Raw genomic sequence first — 16,457 nt, 5'->3', positions numbered from 1 at the left:
GCAGGTGATATGTATATGTCAAATGTTATTTTTATCATCATTTTGAGCTATATACATACATTGCGTACCATGAAGAAATAATCTAAGAGACACACAAAGATGCAAATAGCCACTAGGTTGTATGAGATTACTGAAAAGGTAGATAGGGCCGGCAGAACTCTGAACTTCACCTTCGCAAAATCCACATAGCAGGTGCCCGGAGAAAAGAGGTTGGCGGATAGGTTTAAAGATCTCGGTGTCAAAAGAATTCAAGAGAAAAAGGTCTCCAACATCAGGGAATTCATTTGAAATGAGGTGATTAATGGTGTCTCCTTACTCTCTCTCCACACTATGGAAATGACAGGAAAATAAAAATAAAAGGGGAAAAAAGGGAACAAGAGGTATGGGAAAGAAAAAGTTGTCTTCGTTAGACCAGCAATATTTTAGAAATTTCCAGTAGATGGGGGAGTGACTTGAGAACAAAGAAACAAACCAAACAGGAAAACAAAGCCCCAAATACAGGGAGCAAATATAGGTTATTGAGAGAGTGAGAAAAGTTTTTCCTCACATAGCCTTAGAGGAAGCTCCTAAATGCAACAGGAGCCAAGAGTAATTAAAGGCAGAATCTGAAAGTGATGTTCCTTTCTACTGAAACCACGAGAGTTTAGAGGCTGCGCTGCTTCCCCCCGGGACATAGCCTCTTTTAAATACAGAGCAGAATCAGCCTAAGGCAGGCTTTGTCGTAACTTTAGGGACTGAAAGGCTGAGTAGCGCATGCATCAATAATTGACTAATAACGTAGTTGTTACCACTGACACAGAAGACTTACAAGTGAGTGTTGGGCTAGAGAGCAATCAATGTGCAGCCACAGGGAGGGGTGAAGAATGCCCAGACCTAGAAACAAAGCTTCCTGCATCCAGTGTTCTATCATAGGTCCTGGCTGCCTCACAAGCCCTGCCTACTAAAGTGAGAACCTGCATCCACCAATAGGCAAATAGGGTTACTCCTGGTGAGAAAGAACTCTGCTACCTCTACTGCTCACAAAAATTAGGGGAACAGGGAACATGCAGACACTCTAGTACAGTGTTTTCCAACGTGGGGCCCACGCCCCACAGGGGGGCAATTCGATAGTTAAGGGGGGCAATTTGAAAATGGACTCGACACGACTTTAACTCTTTTGCCCCGGGCCATTTAAATGCAATGCTAGATATTGGTGCCAAATTTAACAAAAAATGCAATTCTTAAATAATTGTGGTAAATAATTATTAAGTATAATTTCGTTTGACGAGACCAAAATATCAACTGGGTGATTGGCGTCATCAAGTAAACTTCGTCCTGGGTTCACCGAGGAGCATGCCGTCTGCCGCAGGGAACCCCGGACGTTTTAAAAACTCGCTAAAGAACGCAGTTATTCTCACCTAATTGGCCCATCGCAACTTCTGTAGTGTTTCACATCATTCAGTTGGTGTTAATTTGAAATAAGCGTCAGTCAAAACTTTTGTAAAAGCTCATTGATTTAATAAATATACATATATATATTGTATAGATATAATTGGTAAGTATTTGATTTTATTTTTATCAATATTAAACTCTTTATTAAGTACTTCTTGCATCGGGGCTAGAAAGCACTAATATTTTATAAATATTATTGGGGCTATAATAGTACATGCATGACAATTTTAATTTTAGAAGCATAACTTTCCAGAAAATTTTGTCAAGTGGAAAAAATATAGATACCTTTTGATTTGCGGTGGTAGTGTAGTAAATGTGTTATATACATTTAAATAAATATGAATTTTTAGTATACGTTTACTCTATGTCACATTGAATATATTTTAACACATATTTTAATATTAGTTTTTAATTTATCTTATTTTTATTTCTTATAGCCCATAGTAAAATGAGTGGTGCAAGCAAGAAAAAAACTCGTCAATATTCGGAGGAATATTTAAAATTTGGGTTCATACCCGCTGTTCACAATGAGCGGATTCCTTTTTGTCTTTTATGCCAGCAATGCTTGACCAACGAATCAATGAAACGAGGTCGCCTTGAAGCGCATTTGAAGGTGAAACATAGTGCTCATATTAATTCAGATTTGAGTTACTTTAAAACTTTAAAGAAAAATTTTGAAAAAAGAACATTAAAGTCTCTATTTACTGCTCATACTTCAACTAATAATCGTGTTCTTGAGGCTAGTTATCAAATTTCTTTATTCGTTGCTAAAACTGGAGAAAATCACACTATAGGAGAGAATTTAATAAAACCGTCAATATCAGCATTTCTTAAAACAGTTCTTGAAAAAGATGACAAAGATGTAAAAGCTATGCCACTCAGTGACAATACTGTTAGCAGAAGAATAGACGAAATGAGTGAGGATATTGAAAAACAACTTATTGAAAAGCTGAAAAGAAGAAAATTCTCCTTGCAAATGGATGAATCAACTTTGAGAGACAGTGAGGCAGTATTGATAACTTACGTAAGTATATTGATAAAGGACATTTTGCTGAAGAAATGTTGTTCTGTAAAAGATTAGAAAGCACCACTACCTCCAAAGATATATATATAATAAGCTAAAAAACTACTTAGATGTCAATGATATACCAATGAAAAATATAACATCTTGTGCTGCAGATGGTGCTCCCAATATGATGGGCAAGAAAAATGGCTGCTTAAAATTGATGAAAGATGCGAATCCAGAAATGATTCTTGTGCATTGTGTTATTCATAGGGAAAACTTGGTAGCTAAAAACATCTCGCCTGTTCTGAATGAAGTATTACATTCAGTAATAAAGTGTGTTAATGCTATTAAAGCTAGTGCCAAATGTGAGCGTCTTTTCAAGCTATTTTGTGAAGAACAAAATGAAGACCATGTGAGACTTTTACTTCATACTGAAGTAAGATGGCTATTTAAAGGAAACTGTTTGAAAAGATTTATGGAACTGTTTGATACTCTTAGTGATTTTTGAAGCGACAAACCTGAAATGAAGTATCTGTTAACAATAGATGGTAAAGCATTTGTGAGTTATTTAGCCTATATCTTTGAAAAACTAAATATATTAAATAAGCAACTTCAAGGAACAAATAAAACTCTTGTCGATGCAAAAGCAAAGATATTTGATTTCATTACCAATATTGAGTTATGTCAGAAACATATTAACAACAAAAACTTTAAACAGTTTCATTGGCTCCAAAAATGTGAAGTAACTGATACCGCTTTACTTGTTATTGTCAATCATTTGAATATTCTATCGGCTGATTTAAAAGAAAGATTTTCTGATTTAAAACAAATTGATTTCCCAACATGGATGATACAGCCAATGTTAGTGGATTTGTCTGATATATCAAATATGCAGTATCAAGAAGAACTCGCAGAATTGCAAAATGATGAGTCAGTTAAAGCTTTATTTAATATCAAAGGAGCAATGGCATGGCTTTGTGAGGAAACAGAAATCAAATACCCAAATTCAACCAAATGTGCAAGAAAACTATTGCTACCGTTTCCATCTTCATTTTTAGCTGAATGTGGATTTAGTGCTGTAAATGATTTACTAGTAAAAAAAAAGAAATTGGCTGGATATAAAACAACGTGGAGACTTGAGACTAAAGCTAACCAAATTGGAACCTAATATAAAATCTCTGTGCAGCAAGCATCAAGCGCAAGGATCACACTAAATTAAAATAATAAATTAATATAGAAAAATCTGTATTAAAATTATTTGGAATTTAAATTTCTGTTTTTCATTATATGTTTTGAAATTTTACTTACTGTGTTTTGTTAACAATTTCATAGTGATTTCTTCCTAGAACCTATCATTTATGTTTATTAAGTGAACAAATCAATTTTTTAATGTTAAAAATTATGTATGTTACATAGGGGGGGACATAAAATTTTAGAAACGTTAAGGTGGGGTATGGCACAAAAAAGGTTGGGAAACACTGCTCTAGTACTTTCAGCCTTTTCACTAATAAAATAAAAGTTGGTTTTGCATCTCATTTGCATAATCAAACAACTTCTTTTGCATCTCATTTGCATAATCAAACAACTTCTTTTGCATCTCATTTGCATAATCAAACAACTTCTTTTGCATCTCATTTGCATAATCAAACAACTTTCTTTGACTTGGTTGCTTTTCTGATGTTCTTGTTTTTTTTTTTTGTTTTTTTTTTGTTTTTTGTATTTTTCTGAAGCTGGAAACGGGGAGAGACAGTCAGACAGACTCCCGCATGCGCCCAACTGGGATCCACCCGGCACACCCACCAGGGGGCGATGCTCTGCCCCTTCGGGGTGTCGCTGGGTGTCGCTCTGTTGCGACCAGAGCCACTCCAGCGCCTGGGGCAGAGGCCAAGGAGCCATCCCCAGCCCCCAGGCCATCTTTGCTCCAATGGAGCCTCGGCTGGCTGCGGGAGGGGAAGAGAGAGACAGAGAGGAAGGAGGGGACGGGGGAGAGGAAGGAGGGGACGGGGGAGAGGAAGGAGGGGACGGGGGAGAGGAAGGAGGGGACGGGGGTGGAGAAGCAAATGGGCGCTTCTCCTATGTGCCCTGGCTGGGAATCGAACCCGGGTCCCCTGCATGCCAGGCCGCTGAGCCAACCGGCCAGGGCCCTTCATAGTTATTTAAAAGACTATGGCATCCATTAAGAACAGATAAGATGACAAACAAAGATTCCATCAGCGTTTATAGAAATTATATACATTGTTATAAAAAAAAGAAATTATATACATTGTTACAAAGTAATCTAAGTACTGAGTTGCAGAAATGACAGTGGGGTAAGTCAATATAGGTATTCTTAAGGAGTAAAGTATAAAATTTCAAAAATAAAGGAGATCTATGAGATGGAATAAATGGACACAAAGAATAACATCTTCCAACATCTGTGGGGCAGAACAATTATTATTCTTAATTGGAAACAATAGGCGAGAGTAACGAAAGTGCAGATTAAATCTATCAAAACAAAACAGAATAAATGCAGAAAGAATGAGGCTCTCCATGAAAACCCTCCTACCTCAATAATTCTTGTGAGAAAAATAAAAACCTGATTTGTTTGAGCCAACTTTTGACATTTGTTCCCAGCAGCCTTAAGTAATTCCTGATGAACACAAAGTCTAAGATATGTCAGTAACAACAAGAAATGCATGCATTTTACCCGGCAAAAATGGAACTCTGGACTAAACAAAACATACCAACAAGCAAACAAGCAAATAAAACATATATATTCATATACCATATATCAATTTACATATAACTGCTTACAAGAGGCACATATCCACACTGAACATGTGGACAAAGATATACAAGTTAAAGGCTTGAATAAAAGGTCTTCACGATGATAATAAGAACTGAAAGTGAAAGTTATTAAATTGACTTAAAAAGATATACTGGTAACATCAGGTACAATAAAATGAACATTTTTTTATGTCAGAATATATATACAATTCCAAACTAAAATTTGAAAATCTGGTTATTACCTTTTATAAAAAATGATACCAAAATATACTCAAGAAGGAATAGAAAACATAAACAGAACATAGAAGAAGTCACAAAAGTTGCCAAAGAGATGTAAGGAGATTTGTATGAGGATGTCCATTGCCATACTGGTGTAGTACTAAAATATTGGTCCCTCAGGGAGACCAAGTAAATACACTCTGGTACATTTAAATTACTCCAACATGAATAGACAATAGATGAACATACCACATGGCTGTGTGTCACAAAATATATTTCAGTAAAACATATAGACTATCTGATGTCATTTGCACAAAACATTATACAAATAATTCCACACATATGGATTCACTTTTGTAATAGTATAAAAATAAATAAAAATTATAATCTAATTTATTAATAGTGAATACTATTGACAAAGTGATGAAATTTAGTTTGACATGCATTGGTCTTCAACAGCATTTTCTTTAAATATATCTAAAGCAAAAGGATAACACATTAAGATTTTATAAGGCTGATTAACAGACAGTTTTGTTGTTTTTTTTTCCTATCAATTTTCATTTCCAAGTAAATAATATATATCCAAAGGAAGTTGATTATAAATTTATTAGAATAAGTAATTAAGTAAAGTGACCAGATATAAGTTCAATATGCACACTATATTAATAGCTTTTCTAGTAAGCAGAAATGGTTAGAACATGTGAAGGAAAAAAATCCATTTACAATGAAAAAATTTGAATTCCTAGTATTTACTCAAACAGAAATTTATAGCTAATAGGAAAAAGCTACACAGTTTTATGTAAACACTTTTATTTCAAGATAGGAAAAAATTTATATTCCCACATTTTCAATTTTTATACAAACAAATCTTTGAATACAATGCAACTCCAAAGTTTTTCTGTATTATTTTTATGGAATTTAATAGCTTTTTCTAAAGTAAATGGGAAAATCAGTGTGCAAAAATAAGAGTCCTGTTTTGGAAAGGATTTTATTTTTTAATATAATTGGCCATCTCATTCTAAGATTTAACATGGAAGAATAATATACAATAACAAAGGCCTATTTGATAAAGAAACACAACGTAAGACATAATATGTGTGAATTTTAAAACACAATGATAATTAAAAGAATAGTTATTGGTATATATATATATTCAAATAGAACGCTGAAACAGAATTAGCATAAGAAAATAACTATGTACTTGTTAGAAAATTGCCTTTACTGTGGGAAAAATAAATATCTCTAATTGGTGCTGTACTTAAAAATACATTTCTGCCCTGGCCAGTGGCTCAGTGGATAGAGCATTGGCCTGGCATATGGATGTCTTGGGTTCGAATCCTGGTCAGGGCACACACACAGGAGAAGTGAGCATCTGCTACTACTCCCCGCACTCTCCTCCTTCTCTCCCTCTTCCTCTCCCACAGCCAGTAGCTTAACTGGTTCGAGCGTGGCCCTAGGGTGGCTCCGTTGGAGGGCATCAGCCTCAGGTGCTGAGAATAGCTCAGTACTTGAGCATGGTCCCAGATGGGGTTGCTGGGTGGATGCTGGTCAGGATCCCTGTGGGAGTCTGCCTTGCTGTCTCCCTTCCTCTCTCACACACACACAGATTCTAGGAGATATGGACAGAAACACTCTTTTGAGTGGATTAGGGAGGACATAGAATACTGAACAAACATGTGAGGATTCACCTTGGATTGTACAAGATATTTTTCCATTTTAATAAAAGAGAAAAATAAGATGCAAGATGAATTTTAGATTCAGTGGTAGAAATGAGAAATCAAGTGGGCCCGTTTTAACTGTAAATACCATCCTTTCCCAGATCCCTTATTGTATCTGGCCTCAAAGTTAGGAAACACATTCAGTCAAAATTCACAACTACTCTCTTTAGTCATGCGCAGCTGCCATGGACAAAGGGTTAAAAGACAAAGATATTGCTGATCCACAAATCTATATGTATTAGAAGAATTAACAAATGACTACCTATGACCCCCAAGGTAATCCCTGAATCATAGTTCTTTTTATTTTTCTTTAGGCTAAGTTGTCTGTTATTGTTTTTGTTTCCTTCTTTCTTTCTCTCTTTTTTGTCCCCTTGCAAGAATAATGTTTTTAGTTCATCAGCATTGGCCTTGCAACAGCTCAGTTAAAAATTATGAACAGCCTAAAAACTACTTCAAATCTGAATCTGAAAATTTTTTAAGGTTCAAATAAGTTCAGTTGCTTTTTTAATTTAATTGTATGCCTTGGTATATAGTGGTTCCCACCTGGGACAGAAGGAGGGCTACCCACATGTGAAGAGAACCTGTTTCCTTGTTGTTTATGGCCAGTGATGATGGGGAAGGGTGAGAAACCTTGTTGAAGCATGGGATCACATGCGACTTCCAGACCAGAGAGGTTTGGCTACAAGTCAGAGAAGTACTCAGACCTTGTGATGTTGATCTGTCTTCATGGGTTACTCTTCACAGATCCAATTCATCTCCAATGGTGGCATTCATCCTACTAACTTTCCCTATGGGATTTCTATGGAATAAGTTGTTCTTGGTAGCACTTCTGAAATAAATTGTCTGTTTAGGAATAAATATTTAGACAGAATTGAGGATAAGGGGTTCCATCAAAATGTTTTGGGCAGTTAGTAATATTTCAGAAAGGGGTCACTATTTTTAGAAACTTATACCTGGTTGATTTAGTGACATGATTACTTCAGCGCTACTGCTATCTAGCCAGCTGCTAGCTCAGATGCTAGATAGGAGATGGTCCAATCCAGTGGTTACTATATCTTTCTTCATTGCATGAAGATGGCCTTAAAGTAGTTCAGCCATATCATCAATTATTTAACCCTACAGCTAACCCAGTGATAGGTTTTGACTTAGTCTTGTGGTTACTTTTCACTTTGTGTACTTTTCAAAGAACCAGGCAAATGATAACTTCCGGAATCAAGAACACAAAGCTCAAAGAAACATCACTGGTTAAGGTAGGTTAGACAAAAATTCTACATATGCCAATCCAGAAAGCCTGTTGATTAACTAATCCAAGTAATAGTGATTTGAAAATCTTTAGTCACCAACAAAATAATGCAGCCAGAAACTTTGTGTAATACATTAATATTTCTTTTTAATTTGGGTGTCATACAGATATGGGTAAAATAATACAGAAATAACATATAAGTAACACTCATTAGAAAGTTTGGAATTGTTGCTTTAAAAATCAGTATTATTTTTAAGACACATTTAGTTCTTCAAATGGTTCTTTGAAAAAGATTTAACTTGAATTTCAAATGAATATATTTTTTTCCCTTCACTTTAAAACATTTTAATATATTTTTTTCTTTTTTAGTACAATGTTATATTAGTTCCTGTAATGCCAGTGGCCGAGGTCAGGAAGGCCCACACTGGATTCAGGCAAATATTAATAGATGGTCGAAAAACTGTGGGGCCAGAAAGCAATGAGCCATTTCAATTTAATATGTACATTCTCATAGTGGCAGATGAGCAAACAGGCAGAAAAAACCGTTTCTCCACCCCGCACAGTGGTGAGCAGAAAATCCACCACCCACCATCCGCAATCCACACTGAGCGCAAGCACCCACAGCCTCACATAGACTATCCACACGTGGCGCTGCCCTGTGCTCACGCACTAATCAAGCAAAGCGCTTGCAGCCAGTAAACCAGTGAGCAAGCCTAACACAGCTGTTTTCCCCAGTTTCAAATATAAAATCCTGCTTATTATTTTTTTAATCCTAGTTATGCTTAAGGGCAGAATTCATAATCTATTTCTCTTCCATTGAATCCTCTTTAACTTCTGCTATCCATGTAATTTTTCTTTTCTTTGACTCTTATTACACTTCATATTCTTAAAAGGATGTATTTAAGTACAATCTTCCTCATTATTTTTAAATACCCCCTTTGAGAGGAATAATTCTCCCTTTTTATCCAATGAATGATAAGGGCGAAACCTGTGTAAAACATGCATGTTTTCATCAGTTTCTGGCTGAATCTTTAAAACTTGACATTAGAACTAAAATAGAAATACTCGTTTTCATTAGCATATGATGCCCAATGAAACCAAAGGACATCTCAGCAATACTCTGTCTACCCCTATGCAAAAAAAGTTAGAAGCATTCCACTCTCTGTCCTGTGACAGTTATTAAGTAGCTTCTAGTAATTAGAACCCAACTAAAAGTGACTTCTGTTCTAAATGTTTATTTAAGTATTCATTGTTTGCTAATTTTAAAATTCCTTTTTTTCTCCTTTTCTGAAAAAAGAACAGAAAAATATAGTCAAGTTTTTGGCAGCCTTTAAAACTCTTCTCTAGACCGTGGGTGTGTATGACATTTGCCTGACCTCCGTCCATCCATCCCTCACCTGTAGAGACAATGACATCTTGTGGAGAACAACACTGCTCTCCTCTTAATTTCACTTCTAAAAGTGGGAGTTGGTTGGATACCCCTGGCCACAGTGATTGATTTCACATTGACACATGATTCAAATGGAATAATTACATAAAGATACCAGGACTTTTTTTTTTTTTTTTTTTTTGTATTTTTCTGAAGCTGGAAACGGGGAGAGACAGTCAGACAGACTCCCGCATGCGCCCGACCAGGATCCACCCGGCACGCCCACCAGGGGCGACGCTCTGCCCACCAGGGGGTGATGCTCTGCCCCTCCGGGGGGTCACTCTGCCGCGACCAGAGCCACTCTAGCGCCTGGGGCAGAGGCCAAGGAGCCATCCCCAGCGCCCGGGCCATCTTTGCTCCAATGGAGCCTTGGCTGCGGAAGGGGAAGAGAGAGACAGAGAGGAAGGAGGGGGGGTGGAGAAGCAAATGGGCGCTTCTCCTATGTGCCCTGGCCGGGAATTGAACCCGGGTCCCCCGCATGCCAGGCCGACGCTCTACCGCTGAGCCAACCGGCCAGGGCAAGATACCAGGACTTTTTAGGAAATATCAGGAAGAAGTACTCCCTTTCCAAGAAGACAGGACACATGTTCATTGTCACCTTGGCCAAAACACTGGAAGGACATGCATGGAAATGAAACCAACACACAAATAAAAGAACTGAGAAAAATGAAGAGCAACACTATGTCCTGAAATTACATAATCCCCTGGATCCAGCTGTACCTGAAGCCAATCCCGAGGCTTTGCTGTTATGTGAGCTAATAGGGTACCTTTTCTCCTTAGCACATATTGGGTTTGCCTTCCGTCACTTGAAACAAAAATTGTCCTAAGTCACAGAGACTATGGAAATATGAAATTCTGTAACAGTTCATTGAAAAGAGTTTTGCCATGCTATTGTTGCAGTTACCTGTAACTAAAATAAAACAAAACAACAAACAAACAACAACTGCAAAAACTCAACCTTCAAGTTCCGAGTTCTAATAGAGGAAAAAAATATTTAGACTGTCACTTTTCTACCAACAAAGGCTGACATGGGCAGAAGAATTTGAATGATGTTAAAAAAAACACACCATTTAAAAAGTGCCACCTGTTCTTTGTGAGTTTAAGTGCAAAGGTGACGATTAGATCGCCTTTTGTTTGAGGAAATGCTTCAAGGAATTTGTGCTATACAATGGTAACATGGGAATTCAATTAGGGGTAGAGCTGAACTTCTAATCAAAGTAAATTAATTTCTCTAAGAAATTAATGCTTTTCCTTTAGGCAAAGATCAAATCTTACCTTCTTACCAGAACAGCAAAAAAATGAGCATAGCTCAGGGATCAGTGTTATCGAGTTCACCAAGGATGAGTCGCAGTGCATAGGCCCTGCTCAGAGGACCCTGAAGAAAGATGTGACAGTGGAGAACTACCACCTTTTCTCCGTGGGGTATTAAATTACCAAAGCCCAGGAGATCTTCAAGTTGGAGCAAGGTGAAGAACCCTGATCCTTAGAAGAAGAACTCCTCAACCAGAGGTGCCCAGGATATTACAAAGTTGACGTACACAGTGAGGGGAGCCAGAAAAACGAGGGAAACCTCTGTGCTAAGAGTTCTCTAATAGGAGAGGAATCCTGTAAGGACAATGAATTTAGGAAAAACTGTGATAAAGCACCTCCATTTAACCACAAAAACTGGCACACGAGAGAAATGCTTTGATCATAGTGAATGTGGGAGATCCTGTGACAAAACCACCATTGTGAAATACAATCAAGTTCACATGGCCATGACACACTATGAAGGTAATGAAAGTGAAAATAACTTCAACAGCAACTTCACCTCTGAGAACTGTTACAGGACAGTGTGCTTTGGAAAGCAGTAAGTGTGAAGAAAACTTGAACTGGAGTTCAACCAATCGAGAACATCCGAAGACACAAATAGGAGATACGTTCTGTGTTTTTAATAACTGTACTAATGCTTCCTACCAGGATTTGGATCTTACAATATATCAGAAAACTCAGAAAGAAGAGAAATTTGACCAATGTGGTACACAAGGAGAATTCTTTGCATCAAAATTCATTCCTCAGTGCCTGGTCTTTGATGGCACAGTGGATAGAGCATTGAGCTAAGACACAGAGGTCACCGATTTGAAACCCGGGGCTTGCCAGGTCAAGGCACAAATGACAAGCAAGCAATGAACAACTAAAGTGAAGCAGCTATGAGTCAATGCTTCTCACTCCTCTTCCCTCTCTCCTCTCTCTGTAAAATCAATAAATAAAATCTTAAAAAAAATCATTCCTCAGTGTACCTCAGGAAAGTGACACAGGAGAGAAATCATTTGAAAGTAATATATGGAAGAAATTTTTTTAACAGAAAGCACACCTCATTCAGTTTCAGAGGACCCATCCAGAGGAGAAAACATGAACGTGAGGAATGCAGGAAATCCTTTGTGCAAATTCACACACTATTTATTATCCTGGAACTCATATGCTTGTCAAACTCTATGAATGTAATGAATGTGAGAAAACTTTGTCAGACGTCAAACCTTACTGAACATCTCTGATGGTTCACACAAAGGAGAAACCTTATGATAAGAATGGAGGTAGGAAATCTTGCAAGAAATCTGCCCTCTTAGTACCTGAGAGAACACACATAGAGATTAAACTCAATCAAAGTAATGAATATGGAAAATCATTTTCCAAGATGGCACAACTCAAAGAACATCAGGGATTTCACACAGAGAAGAAAACCCCATGGATTTATCAAATGTGGGAAAACTTTCTCCAAGAAGATATACCTAGTACACATCAGATAATTTATACAGGAGAGAAACCCTATGAATATAATGAATGTGGGAACACTTTTGCTGCTAATTCAATCCTCAGAACACATCAGAGAACTCACACAGGTGAAAAACCCTATAAATGTAATAATGGCTGTCAGAAAACTTTTACCCACAATTCAGCCCTCAGAGTATATCAGATAATTTACACCAGGAAGAAACTCTGTGAATGTCATGAAAGTGGAGGCACTTTTCCCCAGAAGACATACCTCTGTACACATCAGAATTTACACAGGGGAGGAAACCCTATGAATATAATGAATGTGGGAAAACCTTCTCCAAGAAATCACACTTCAGTGGACAGAAGAGAATTCACAAAGAGGGGAGGGGACCTTATGAGTATAATGAATATGGGAAGACTTCCTCTAACAAGACATATCTCACTGGACATCAGAAAATTCACAGAGACAAGAAACCCTATGCGTGTAATGACTGTGGGAAAACCTCCATGAAATTGTATGTCAGTGGACAAGAGAGAATTCACACAAGGGAAAAATATTATGAATACAATGAATGTGGGAAAGCATTTGACAGTAATACAGCTTTTGGGGCACATCAGAGAATTCACACAAGAGAAAAATGCTATGAATGTAATGAATGCAGGAAAACTTTCTCTAAAACCTCACACATCAGAGCACAACTGAGGACTCGCACAGGGTGGAAACCCTATGAATGTAATGAATGCAGGAAAACTTTCTCTAAAACCTCACACATCAAAGCACAACTGAGGACTCGCACAGGGTGGAAACCCTATGAATATAATGAATGCAGGAAAACTTTCTCTAAAACCTCACACATCAGAGCACAACTGAGGACTCGCACAGGGTGGAAACCCTATGAATGTAATGAATGCAGGAAAACTTTCTCCCTGAAGTCATATATTAGTGCACATCAGAGAATTCACACAGGTGAGAAACCCTATGAATGTAATACAAGTGGGAAACCTTTTGCCCATAATTCAACTCTCAGAGCACATCAGAGAATTCACACAGGTGTAAAAAATACTATGGATGTAATGAATATGCGAAAACTTTTTCCAAAAGTCACACCTTAATGCAAACCAGAGAACTCACACAGGGGAGAAACCCTATGAGTCTAACAAATGTGGGAAAGCTTTTGTCCAAAGTTCAACTCTCAGAGTAGACCAGAGAACTCACACAGGGGAGAAACCCCATGAATGTAATGAATGTGAGAAAACATTTGTCCTTAAGGCAGCTCTTCAAGTACGTCACAACAAAATGCACACCAGAGAGAAAACTCTTCCATGTAATTAATTTGGGAAGTTCTAAAGAAACTCGTATCTTAATCAGATAACTCACAGTGGAGAAGCTCATGTCACATAGACTGGCAAATTGTTAGCTTTAACTGTTCCCTTTTCTGGTAGATACATAGCTTGTCTAAATTTCCTATTCTGTCCTTCATCCAGATGGGACTGGTTGTGGAATATGATGCTATTACATTTAAGCTAAGTCTGGTCTTAATAAATCACCTTACATTCTTTCTGTCCCATGTTATACTAAAATGGAGACATTTGAACATAAAGCACAAAGCCGAAGCTAGAGTCTGAATAACTGGGTGAAACAATGTTCTACTAACAACTCTTCACTAGTTAGGGTTTTTTTTTTTTTAAAGCAAGAATTAAGTTTGTACTCGAGCTCTTGCAGATTTTGATCTATTGGCTAAATGCACATAAGTTAGCCAATTCCGTTAAAGTGGAATAAAACCCTATAAATATAATTAATGTCAGAAGACCTATCAGAATTCAACCTATCACTGTACTTCAGAGACTTCACATGAGGAAGGCAGCTCTGCCAGTGTCCTGAATGGCCATATGGCCTCATTAAAACTCAGAGAAATGACAGGGATAAACACAAAATGTCTTTACCCCCAAGGGAACTTCACTAAACATCAAAAAATAATTAAGATTAGACTAAAATCTTATATTTTGATAAATACTATTTCTTCACACACATTGAGTTTGGGTCAGATCATGTTTTTCTAATGAAATGTGTCAGTTTCAGAATTGAAGGTAAAATCTTCACCTAGAATGGATGTACTAAAACTTGTGTTTTATATGTAATAATTATTTTGTAGAAAATATATAAGAAAATATTTACCTATGCACAAACTAACTGTGGAATGTGAAGTTTTAGAGATGGAGGAATAACTGGAATTTGTGGCAACACCAGTAAATGCTTGTGATTGGTTTCTGAGAAAAAAAGTCCAAGTCATGAGAAAGGCAAATATGGTCCCAGCAGAATCACATGGACCTTGGGGGGGTGTTAATGGTAGCAAAATTACCCAGAAGAAAGGGAATAGGATACTCACTTGCGGCTCCTGTTGATTCATCCTGAATGTGTGTAATTCCTGGGTTTTGTACCCTTGTCTGGAATCTCTTATCAGTTAGCCAGTATCTCATCATTCCAATTTTTTACTCAAGAATCTCAGCAATGGTAAAATTATACACTTTAATTATTTGACTACATCACTTCATGGTCACCTAGGATATTTTAAATTAAATAACAAGATAAAGAAGTTAATCATATCCTTATAGATTTTTCTTGTTAAATTTAGGGACAACCTGTGTGTTTGTCATAAAGGAGTTTGCAGTTTTATGAGAATCTGCCAGATTAGAGCACCTGGCATATAAACTTTATGATTTCAACTTGAAATAAATAATTGATGTTAGGATTATAATTTTACATTTAAAGGTGTAATAAAATTTAATTGTTTTTAAACAATAACAGCATAAGAGAACTCAGTTTGCTATATTTATAAATTTGAGCTCATAGCTTCCAGAATTACTTCAGAATTTACAGGCATTTTGCTTTAGGTATGCAAGTTTGTCTGATGTGAATTAGAAATAATTGAATTAAATATGTTTAATTGAGGAATGATTATACTTTAAAATGTTTAAAAATACTTAATTAAATGAACCTAATCACTGTGAAAATTTAATATAAATTTAACTGGATATTTGTAAATTAAAAAATGCAGGTGTTTAAATTTTTTCACAAGAGCTTTATGAATTTAAAAAATTGGCTTTGAAAGTTAAACTTGATGTTTTATAAATAATGTGACTTTTCAATTTTGCAAACTAAGGGTGAAAAAGTTGAAGGGATTAAGGAAAAAATAAAAACCTCATACAGATGAGTATAGAGATTACCAGAGGGGCAGGGCTAGGGCCGTGATGGCGAACCTTTTTATAAAAACCGCCCACTTTTGCAGTGCTGGTCAACCTGGTCCCGCCCACCCACTAGTGGGCGTTCCAGCTTTCATGGTGGGCGGTAGCAAATCAACCAAACAGCTCTTGTAGCCGCAATTGGCCCACCATGAAAGCTGGAACGCCCACTAGTGGGTGGGCGGGACCAGGTTGACCAGCACTGCAAAAGTGGGCGGTTTTTATAAAAAGGTTCGCCATCATGGGGCTAGCTAGATGGAGGAAGAAGAGTGTAAAGGGAAGGCAGAATCAGTGATGGAAGGAGACTTGACTTGGGATGGTGAGCACACACTATAATATACAGAAGATGCATTATAGAATTGTACCCATGAAACCTATAGAATTTTATTAACCAATATCACCCCAATAAATTCACTGAAAAAGTAAAAGATATAAAGTCACACACACAAAAATAAATAAATTTGCAATGTTAGTGGAATGTTATTTAAAACCAAAATAATATAAGAGGTTCTTTTTACATAATAGGTTTCCTTAAGACTTAAAATAGCCCCCATTCACATTTTTCAATAAAGATAGAGAAATAAAGCAGAAGTCTCAGACTAGGGTTCAGGAGAGAAGTTTCTTATTTTATCTTAGGCTATGTTATTGTAG

General features: G+C 36.9%; 1 protein-coding gene across 1 annotated transcript in view; it reads left to right on the top strand.

Annotated features, from left to right (window-relative positions):
* Positions 1-13,899, top strand: part of LOC136406633 (zinc finger protein 658B-like) — a 158,982-nt gene extending 145,083 nt beyond the window's left edge. Inside the window, 6 exon segments of the mRNA XM_066386598.1 lie at positions 11,070-11,471; positions 11,473-11,616; positions 11,618-11,829; positions 12,215-12,805; positions 12,850-13,617; positions 13,703-13,899. Of these exon segments, the coding sequence (XP_066242695.1) occupies positions 11,070-11,471; positions 11,473-11,616; positions 11,618-11,829; positions 12,215-12,805; positions 12,850-13,617; positions 13,703-13,899 (2,314 nt within the window).
* The last annotated feature ends 2,558 nt before the right edge of the window (positions 13,900-16,457 follow it).

This window comes from Saccopteryx leptura, chromosome 5 (genome assembly GCF_036850995.1).
Source record: "Saccopteryx leptura isolate mSacLep1 chromosome 5, mSacLep1_pri_phased_curated, whole genome shotgun sequence".
NCBI lineage: Eukaryota > Metazoa > Chordata > Mammalia > Chiroptera > Emballonuridae > Saccopteryx > Saccopteryx leptura.
This window is presented reverse-complemented; position numbering and strand designations above follow the sequence as displayed.